The sequence below is a fragment of the Cebus imitator genome, unplaced genomic scaffold (assembly GCF_001604975.1).
Source record: "Cebus imitator isolate Cc_AM_T3 unplaced genomic scaffold, Cebus_imitator-1.0 Scaffold260, whole genome shotgun sequence".
NCBI lineage: Eukaryota > Metazoa > Chordata > Mammalia > Primates > Cebidae > Cebus > Cebus imitator.
In genome coordinates, this window is record NW_016107575.1 from 3,130,656 (window position 1) to 3,141,693 (window position 11,038).

General features: G+C 39.7%; 1 protein-coding gene across 1 annotated transcript in view; it reads left to right on the top strand.

Annotated features, from left to right (window-relative positions):
• Positions 1-11,038, top strand: part of MGAM (maltase-glucoamylase) — a gene marked incomplete at its 3' end in the record, with an annotated part of 76,465 nt that overhangs the window by 33,748 nt on the left and 31,679 nt on the right. Inside the window, exons 11-19 of the mRNA XM_017499781.2 lie at positions 1,329-1,460; positions 1,608-1,724; positions 3,230-3,343; positions 4,671-4,755; positions 6,002-6,119; positions 6,459-6,630; positions 7,958-8,074; positions 8,613-8,767; positions 10,317-10,401. Of these exons, the coding sequence (XP_017355270.2) occupies positions 1,329-1,460; positions 1,608-1,724; positions 3,230-3,343; positions 4,671-4,755; positions 6,002-6,119; positions 6,459-6,630; positions 7,958-8,074; positions 8,613-8,767; positions 10,317-10,401 (1,095 nt within the window). The remainder of the gene's footprint in view (positions 1-1,328; positions 1,461-1,607; positions 1,725-3,229; positions 3,344-4,670; positions 4,756-6,001; positions 6,120-6,458; positions 6,631-7,957; positions 8,075-8,612; positions 8,768-10,316; positions 10,402-11,038) is intronic.

Sequence of the window (11,038 nt, forward strand, 5' to 3'; positions counted from 1 at the left end):
TTACTCTTAGAACTCCATTTAAGATTAGAAATCCCAGCCAGGTGTGGTAGTTCAAGCCTGTAATCTGTGCACTTTGGGAGGCCGAGGTGGGCAGATCACAAACTTAGGAGTTCAAGACCAGCCTGGCCAGAATGGGAAAACCCTGTCTTTACAAAAAATACAAAAAATTAGCTGGGCACGGTGACATGTGCCTGCAGCCCCAGCTACATGGGAGGCTGAGGCAGAAGAATTGCTTGAACCAGGCAGATGGAGGTTGCGGTGAACTGAGATCGCACCAGTGCACTCCAACCTGGGTGACAGAATGAGACTCTGTCCAGGAAAAAAAAAAAAAAAGGATTAGAAATCCCATTTAATTTTAGAAAACCAGAGGAACTAGTTTTCAAGCCCAAATCTCTAATAACATGGTGGCTATCTCTTTTTTTATGTCATTTTTTCCTTACATATAGCTAGACATTTCCTTCTTAAGTGATCCAGAAAATGAAAGAATTGAACTGTTAATGGTGCCTAGTGGCATGAGATGTGAAAGGGAGTGTTATGACAGGGAATTGAACACTATTAACAGAGTTCAGTATACATGTCAAAACCTGCTTCATTTAAGTGAATAAAAGTATATGGTATGGATATGTAATAAAATATTTTTGTACTTTGAATGGCTAAATTTGATTGTATCTATTATATTGAGTACTATTGGGAATGAAGTTTAACACGAGATGCAAAGGGCAAAGCTAAGTAGTCTCTAGAATAATCCTTTTCTCTCCCATGCTCTATTCCCTTGGAGAAGACACCTAGATTGTAGAGAAGGGTACATTTTATCCTGGGCTTCACTTTGTTTGTGCAGGTAACATTAGGATAGCATTAACAACAAAGATGTGAGGTAGAAGCGAAGTAACGAAATAACACATGGGGTAGTAAAACGTGGGAGATGTGGGAGAGAGACAGTCTCTTCCCTTCTTTGTCTTGTGAATAGGGTGAAATTTAGGTAATTTCTTAGGTGGATATGTCTGATTGTCTTAGCGATTTGTCATAATTGGTGTTGTTTGTTAGATTAGTAGATTGGTTTTTAATGCCAGAGTGTCAGGCAAGGACAGGATGATTGATGCAGTTAACCTGCTGGCAGGGATGCGACCAAGCCTTAGGGAACCAACCGGTCATGTGTTTTTGAAGTCACCATTGGAAAAGAAGCACTCAGTTGCCAGGAACTGCCTCAGGACTCTGTTTAGAGCCCAGCACAGACTTGCTGTGTATCCTGAATAATAACAATGAAAATTTGATTCATTTTACCATGGAAATTCCTAGGTGCTGATTGTGGACTTTCTGTATTCTTTCAGGATGTTCAGCATGCTGATATTGATTATATGGATGAGAGAAGGGACTTCACTTATGATCCAGTGGATTTTAAAGATTTCCCTGAGTTTGTCAAGGAGTTACACAATAATGGACAGAAGCTTGTCATCATTGTGGTATGTACTGCACTCTTTGCCCAAAATTAGGTATTTGCTCCTCTGTATCATACACCCATCAGCTCTGCTTTCTTCCCCAGTTCCCAGTCTCCTTTCAGTGCCTCCAGCTTCTAGCTAATTTCTCCATCGCATTTTTTCTCTTTTTAGGATCCAGCCATCTCTAACAACTCTTCCTCAAGTAAACCCTATGGCCCATATGACAGGGGTTCAGATATGAAGATATGGGTGAATGGTTCAGATGGAGTCACTCCACTCATTGGGGAGGTAACTTAATGCGGAGGCTGGAGGCTGGTAGAGGGGCTGTGTAGGGATGTGTGAGTGTGTGTGTGTGTGTGTGTGTGTGTGTATGCATGTCATTGTTTTGTTCTACATTTTCAGTGTATTTATATATGCTGGGGATAAATTCTCCTCTGCCTTTTCATGCCCAGGTGCATACTAGCCATCTGGGCTTTTTGATTCCCTTCATAGCCAAGTCCCTTTAAACAGCAGCTCACACACTGAGTGTCCACTTCCTCACCTCCCGCACACTCTGCAGCCGACTGTGGTCTCCTTTCTTTCCCCATCACTTCCTTGACACTACTCTGGCAAAAAGCACCTGTTGCTTTCTCACTGGTAAATCCAGCGGAACTGTTTCATGACTCTTCTTACTCAATTTTCCTGCAGTATTTGACAAGTGTACCCACTTCTTTCTCAAATGTTTATTTATCCTTTTTTTTTTTCAGGAAGGTGTTATCTGCTTGTTCACTTCTGAGACCTCTGATGACCTTTCAAAGTATAGTGTCTGAGGGAAATTGGATAGGACAGAGAAAAAAGTAAATGATGTTAGGATCTACAGCTTATAATGGACTCGCTGAAATTTACACAGTTCTCTTCCCTCATTTACTATTCCCAGAATTAAGAACAAAGAAAGTGATAGAGAGTTGAAGATGAGTAAGTTAGACAATTCCTTTGAAGAGGAAAAATTAACAAAAATAAAAGTAATGCAGGAAAGAGAAGCATGTGCTTAAAAAAGAAAAAATAAATTTTGTTTATAAAAGAAAAAATAAGCAAAATTCCCTGAGTCCTTCCCCTACCCATGGGATTGTATCCTGCTTTGCAAGTTTTATAAGTTTATAAATTCTTGTATTCTTGTTCTCTTTTGCTGATAACTGTAAGTTTCTGTAGCACAGCAAAGATCATAAGAAATGCTCAAGCAGGCAGGACTCCAGCCTTCCGGGCACTGTAGCAGAAGGCAATAGATACAGCCAGTGCTAGAATCCTTGAGCTCTACAGATAGCGAACATCTGGGTTGCATAGCAATAGTCATATGTCAACCTAAGTTAGGTACTTATCATTGCTTAATCAATTGCCTTTGCTCTACACCTGCAAACTTGTTTTCGTGCCACTGTGTACTTCATGTATAAAAAGTCAAGCCCTGCCTTTGTTAAGGACTCAGCCGTTTTGTTCCCAGTCAGGGAACCAGCTGGGCCAGTGCACACCTAAAATAAACTCCTTCTGTAACCTCAACGGTCTCTCCAGTCTCTGAAATCCTGCAACACCTTTAACCACAAATTTATTCATTAAGGACTTAAACATTTTTTGAAGTACATTTTTCTTCAAGTGACCCTGACATTTAAGTATTCTGAACACTACACCTTCCTAACTAAATAGGATGTGTTCCCGGCGACCTTGGTTGCTGTGATCATATTGGGAATGTTTTGCAAAGTACTTTACTTTATTCTATATTTGTTTAATTTACTCTTATTCATGTTTTTCTTTTTTTCCTGAAGGTCTGGCCTGGACACACTGTGTTTCCTGATTATACCAATCCCAACTGTGCTGTTTGGTGGGCAAAGGAATTTGAGCTTTTTCACAATCAAGTAGAGTTTGATGGAATCTGGATTGTGAGTTGTTTACACTTGGATTATTAGGTGGCAAATATTCAGATTGTGTACATCTGTATCTGTATCTTTGAGTCATGGAGAGGAGGAGGACAAGAAAGGAAGTATGGCAATAATATTCTCAATATTCACTGTCTTACTATTCAAATAATCTTACTAAAGCACATAGCTTAGAATAAAAATCAGAATGTTAGAGCTGAAAGGACACTCAGAAATTTTTTCACAAGTCTAGTTCTTTTCTTCTTCTTTTGTTCTTTTGCAAATGAATGAGCTGAAGTGAAGATAGGTCCTTACATTGTTGCAAAGTATACAAATTATTCAATTGCTAGTTCAGGACTCTTCCATTTGGACATGTTAAACAAATTGATCAGAGCCAAAGTACTCAGGTGCATGAACAAACTGTGCCTGTGGTAAAGAAAAATGTCTCATATGATGTCAGATGAAAGCAAATGTAACCTAGCCGGGGGTTAGCAAAATTTAGGGAGCCCCAGAGTTGACCCTTTTTCTTTTTCTAAGAGAACTATAAGGCTAGGCACAGTGGCTCACGGTTGTAATCCCAGTACTTTAGGAGGCTGAGGTGGGCGGATCACAAGTTCGAGACCAGCCTGGCCAATACAGTGAAACCCCGTCTCTACTAAAAATACAAAAACTAGCTGGACGTGATGGTGCATGCCTATAGTCCCAGCTACTCGGGGCTGAGGCAGGAAAATCGCTTGAACTTGGGAGGCAGAGGTTGTGGTGAGCTGAGATCACACCACTGCACTCTAGCCTGGGCAACAGAGTGAGACTCCATCTCCAAAAAAAAAAAAAAAAAAAAAAAAAGAGAGAACTGTAAAAAATTCAAACAATACCAACAGCTAAAAAGATAAAAGCAAAAATCCTCTGAAATTATAGCAACCAAAGCCATTGATTATCAGTATATTAGAATGCATCTTTCCAGACCTTTCACGTGTGCTCTTTCTCCTTCTTTCTCCATATGTATGTTTACATGTATTTATATGGATATGTATTTAGAGTTATATTTACATATATGGAAAATGTATAAGTTGAAACATATGGCAACATATAAACTGATTTTTCACCTGATTTGTTTTGGAATTGTTCATTTTTAGCAATTATGCACATATTATTTGAAGAGATGTTAAAAGCCTTCTTCATGAAACCTTCAGTGGGTAGACAAGACACGAACACCCACTCTATTCCATATACATAAATACCCCCTTAAAATATCTGGAATAATTTATCTGATTCATTAAAAAAAAGACAATATTAGTACCTCATAAGAGACCGTGTTACTTTTTCTTAATAGTTTTTGCTCTTTGTCTTGTAGGATATGAATGAAGCCTCCAACTTTGTTGATGGCTCGGTCTTAGGATGTTCTGCAAACAACCTAAATTATCCTGCATTCATTCCCAGTAAGTCATGGTGGTCAGCAGATTAAAGTAGAAATATGTATTTCATATTTTAAATTCATAAGGACAGATCTGAAAAATCTGGTAGGGAATTTGTTCATATGTGTGCACAGAAAAAGAATGTGGGGAATATAAGGAAAGCTAGGAAGGAAAATAAAAACACTCTGTGCTTTCCTAAAAGAGGCACAAATGCAAAAGGGGCTGTCTAGTACTTCTACTTATAGTCAAAGCTATTTCTAGGTAAAGAGCTAGAGAAGATATGGTGTAGAGGCCAGAGGCTAGTGGTAAGTTTATGTTATTCTCAGGTATGCACCCACAGACCAGGGTTTACCAGAGAGACACCAGATAACAAACCTTCATCTTCAGGTGAGGGTTATGTCTGACGTGTCCACAGAGTGAAGAACTGAGCTACAGGATGAGAAGAAGACAGAACTCATGACCTTGGAGGTCAAAGTCAGGGAGCGTGGTGATACCCAGCTTTGACTGAACTTTGGACAACACTATCTCTCAGGGTGTGGCCTTGGAATTATAGCATTGGCCATAGTTTGAAGAATGCTAGAGGTTCAAGGTCAGATTATATCTTGACTGAGAAAGGAAAAAACTGCTAGTTTGATAATTTATGAAGGCTTCAGTCTGGTGGAAAGAGAGAAAATTGGGGCAGGTAGGTTAGAATCAAATGCTGAGGGACTTGGATGAGAGGCTAAACAGTTCATATTTTATTCTTTTGGTAATAGAAACTACTTATCTTATAATAAGAGAGAAGCATAGTTGTCAGATGGTAATGTGGATCTCAACCAGAGTGGTGCAATGGGAGGAGCAGAGAGGAATGGATGAATACAAGAGAGATTGGAAATCGTTCTCTACAGTATATTAACCGTGCAGAGAAGGACTCAGAAGTTAATTTACACTTTCATTCAATATCTCTATTTTTGGACCACTTAACTTAGCTCAGTTTGAAGAATTCAGATTGAACTTCAGGTCTGACTGAATCTTCTTGCTTCCATGTGTCTGCCTCTAATCACACGAGAGCTCGGGTGGGAGGACATATGGGGACCAGAAGAATTCATTTATCTATCAGAGAAACTACTCCAAATGGATAGTGTTCTAAGAGTAAGAGAACAGTGTGACTGTTTACAGGATGTCTGCAAAAGTGCCTCCCCAGGGGGCTGTCATTTCGGTTTGTGTGATAGTCAAAGAGCAGGAAATGTGCAACTCAGGCTCTCACTGATTGATTCCTCTTTTGTTTTAGGAATCCTAGATGGGTGCCTGTTCTGCAAGACTCTCTGTATGGATGCAGTGCAGCACTGGGGCAAGCAGTATGATGTTCACAATCTGTATGGCTACTCCATGGCAGTCGCCACGGCAGAGTAAGACCACTATGGCTAGGACCTGCTGATTATTGAATATAAAGAATATAGATGTGTGTGTGTGTGTGTGTGTGTGTGTGTGTGTGTGTGTTTATATGTGTTTTTAATTCTTGTAGATTACGGGGTTAATGAATAAAATTTCTTAATACAAAACAAAGCAAAACAAAACATATTTAATGGTGCAGAATGCTCCCAGTAGGGACTCTAATTCTACTGAAAGAGAGCTGGAAGAGAAGAATGGGTTATTCGTTTTTAATGTCTTTGGTATTGTTGCTGTATTCCTGGGCTGAGATAAGCAAAGATCCCGCACTGACTCCTTAAATCTCTCTCCCTTTCTAGAGCTGCCAAGACTGTGTTCCCTGATAAGAGAAGCTTCATTCTGACCCGTTCTACCTTTGCGGGGTCTGGCAAGTTTGCAGCACATTGGTTAGGAGACAACACAGCCACCTGGGACGACCTTCGATGGTCCATCCCTGGAATGCTTGAGTTCAACCTTTTTGGTATCCCAATGGTGAGTTGCTACCTCAAGCTCTCCTATGAATCTGAATTCCCAGAAAGCTTCATTTTAGAAAATTTTTGAGCCACAAAACTCCCCTCTCCTGCCTGCCATGGCTGGGGATTTAATGTCTTAAGAACGTGTCATTCATCTATATCAACAGGGCTTTGATACCATGACATTCTTTCCTGTACTACTGTAGGAAGATAGAAGGTGCAACTTTGATATTTGCTGGAATATATCTTTTTATTGAAGTATAACAAACTTTATACAGAAAAATGTATGTATCCTTAAGAATACAGCTGATGAATTTCACCAACTGAACACATCTGTGTATCTAGTACCAAGATAGTACCAAGAACTGTAACATTGCCAGCACCCTAGGGGCTTTGACATTTTTAAGTTAAATCCAACATGTTTATGAATTGAGCTCCTAGAATGTCCAAGGTCTTGAGCAGAGTAGGCATGGTGAGAGGGAAGGAAAGCGTAAATATAGTAAAGATGCACATTCTCTTTGCCCAGAGGGTTTACAGTTTAGTAAGAGGAGACATATGTGTAAATAAATAATTATGACAAACTAGGGTAAAAAGACCAACAGGGACATATGAGTTAAATGTTATGGGAGATCCCAAGAAAGGGATTCATCTGACAAAATTATGAAGGACAAAAGGAATCAAGGCAGGGAGTCAAGAGACATTTCATGGAAAAGATAACATTTGAAATTAAACTCGAAAAGCAAGTATTTTTCATCTGACTAATGAGAAGTTCATTTTAATAATGAGAAATAAAGCTGAGCAAAAACAGTATAAGGGGGATTATTTGATGTATCTATAAGGATTGGTGTGTGGGACTGGAATGAGAAATGATGCTAAAAATGTGGGTTCGAACCAGGTTTTAAAGAGCTAAAAGGATGAACAGCAAGGAAGTACTGGAGATTTTTTAATAGGTGAATGACATGGTCAGAGTTAGGCTTTAGAAAAATAATGCTGATAGTGGTGAGGTCAAAATAATAATATCAACAGTATTGCTAGGTCCTAGGCATCCAGAAGCTCTTGTACGTAAAGTGTACGACTTTAATTATCTCACTCATTTACTAAATACCTGTGTAGTTATTTAGTACTAACTAACAAAATGAGAAAAGTGAGGCACAGAAGGGTTGAGTAACTTACTCAAAGTCATCCAGCATTCAAGAGTGAACACAGGCTGTGACTCAATTCTGACCACCCTCCTAGCCTTCTAGGTCAGAGGTTTAAATAAGGTTCAGTTGGGAGATCCCTGGTGGAAAGCAAAGAAGAGTGGCAGAAGGAAGTGAGGTATACCTGTTGTCTGTGTGTCTTTCCAGGTGGGTGCTGACATATGTGGCTTTGCCTTGGACGCCCCTGAGGAGCTCTGTAGGCGATGGATGCAGCTGGGCGCATTTTATCCATTTTCTAGGAATCACAATGGCCAAGGATACAAGGTAAGGGTCCTAGGAAACAGAGTCAGAATCCATTTGGCGTACATTAGGACTAGATCTGTTTACATCCTCGCCAAGAATCTGCTGAGCCAACCTGTTACCTGGTCTTCACTTACACTAATTTGCACCATCGTGTGCAATTACCCAGAACATGTGCTGTATCATCAAAATGCCCAACTGCCTCAGCCTGTTATTTGCTGCTGCATTCAAGGATATGGCATCTGTAAAGGTCTTTAGTCAAATTTCTGTCCACTTTATCTACATTGCTTACTTTTAAATAAGAAGCAAACAAGGAAATACTTCAAAATTATTTAAATTGCAGTCTCTCAAGAGAGGAGTCTTAAAGAGTGAGGGAGGCAGGATGAATAGAAACCCTAAGGAGAGACATTTACTTGGTACTGCTCAGAAGTGAGGTTTGCAACCTAGGCCCCTGTCATTCAGAAGGGAAATTCCTGGTTGTAATGAATGAGGTCTGGAATTCTGCAGATTCCTCTGCCATCCTGCAGCCAAACCACAACTGCAAACTCCTATTTCCTTGCAGGACCAGGACCCTGCCTCCTTTGGAGCTGACTCCCTGCTGTTGAATTCCTCCAGGCACTACCTTAACATCCGCTATACTCTATTGCCCTACCTGTACACCCTCTTCTTCCGTGCTCACAGCCGAGGGGACACAGTGGCCAGGCCCCTTTTGCATGAGTAAGTTCACCTAACCTCCTCAAATTTTATTAATGTATCTGGAATGACACTGACTATATCATCAAATATCAGAGTGAAAAGTGAAACAATTCAGGCAGTTATTCAGATCTATCTATATATCTATCATCTATCTCAATTAATCTATCACTCTATCTGACTGGAATACCTAGTTGGTATTTGTAAGCCTCACCTGTTCCCTTTTGGTGAGAGAATTAGGCTAAAAGTCATGGGACTTCGGGTTTTTTCTTTGTTATGCCACTCACTAGCCCTATATCGTGGAAAAATCATTTTTCTTAGTTTCTTTAGTCTTAATATAAAGGATTTGAAATCTTGTCTGTGATGGTCTCTTCTGTAACGCACTAGAACACCAGAAGTATGTTCAAGCTGAAGCTGTAGGAATGAACCTATAACATAAATACAAATGAGGATATTTTAAAGGATTTGTAGAATTTCAGAATTCTTATTTCTCAGGCAATGAACATCTCTAACTTAATTCTAAAACAGGGCACTTAAAGGCATTTTCTTGTCAAAGTACAGTCAACTGCCTTATGTGGGTGACATATGAGGCCCTCAGGCACATATCAAGCTATTATATATTCATTATTTTGGGAAGTTTTTGTCTGCTCATGAAATTTCTTGTCAAAATGCAGATATCCTGAAAGAGAAAAAAGTAAAATATTAAATTGCCTGGTATTTTGGATAACCAGATCTAGTTTCTTGATACTCAGCTGAAGTTCTGAAATGTATTGATTATTTAACTTATTTTTTTATTTTAAATTTTTGTGGGTCCATAGTAGGTGCATATATTTGTGGGGTATATGAGATGTTTTGATACAGGTATGCAATGTGAAATATTAACATTATGGGAATGGTGTATCCATCCCCTCGAGCATTTATCCTTTGAGTTATAAACAATCCAATTACATTCTTTAAGTTACTTTTAAATGTACAATTAACTTATTATTTACTATAGTCACCCTATTGTGCTATCAAATCCTAGATTTTATTCATTCTTTCTATTTTTCCGTACCTGTTAACCATCTTCACTTCCCTCCCAGCCCCCTACTACCCTTCCCAGCCTCTGGTAACCATCCTTCCACTCTCTGTGTCATGAGTTCTTGGTTTTTAGATCTCACAAATAGGTGAGAACATGTGATGTTTGTCTTTATATGCCTGGCTTATTTCATATAACATAATGATCTCCAGTTCCATTCATGTTGATGCAAATGTCTGGATCTCAGATAACTTACTTTTTTTTTTTTTTTTAAAAAAAAAGAGGGATATGGAAAATAAAATACAGCCTGGGACCTGCCTAGCGTAGATACTGGAATGGAAACATCTGTTCATCCTGAGGGAAGAATAGGAGACGTGGGCTGGGGAAGGGGAACCTATCTAGGAGTGCATAGGGGATTGAGTAGGTGTCACAGAATAATTCGGGAGGTTTGCCCAGGCTGCTAGCCTGCATGCTTTCAACAAGTTGTGAGTAGAGCTACAATAAATCTCATTGGCAGTGACCCAAATCTCAGCGAACTGTCTCTCTTGTCACTAGGTTCTACGGGGACAACAACACTTGGGATGTGCACCAACAGTTCTTATGGGGGCCCGGCCTCCTCATCACTCCAGTTCTGGATGAAGTAAGTGTTCCCACAGAGATACACTAGGGATCTCTGCTTCTGATCCTGCTGTCCTGCAAACTCCTTTCTCCTTATTCGAAACTCATTTCCGACATCTCTGACGGAGTCAGCCTCAAAGAGAGTATGCTAGGTTTTGAGAAGGTAGACATCTGGTAATTACACATTTTCTGTTTTAGAATTTTTTTTCTTGATGAAGTTTCCAACCAGTTTAGAAGCATTTACTGAAAACTCTATATTACAAGTTAGGTTAGGTTGCTCTTGCATTGCTATAAATTAATGACACGGTAATTTACAAAGAAAAGAGATTTAATTGGCTCATGATTCTGCAAGCTTTATAAGAAGCATGATCTGCACAGCTTCTAGGTAGGCCTCAGGAAGCTTACAGTCATGGAGGAAGGCAAAGCAGGAGCAGGGATGTCACATAGCAAAAGCAGGAACAAGACAGAGTCAGGAGAGGTGACAGACTCTTTTTTTTTCCCCCCATTTATTTATTTTATTGCATTTTAGGTTTTGGGGTACATGTGAAGAGCATGCAAAATTGTTGCATAGGTACACACGTGGCAGTGTGATTTGCTGCCTTCCATCCCGCCACCTACATCTGGCATTTCTCCCCTTGCTATCTCTCCCCAGCTTCCCA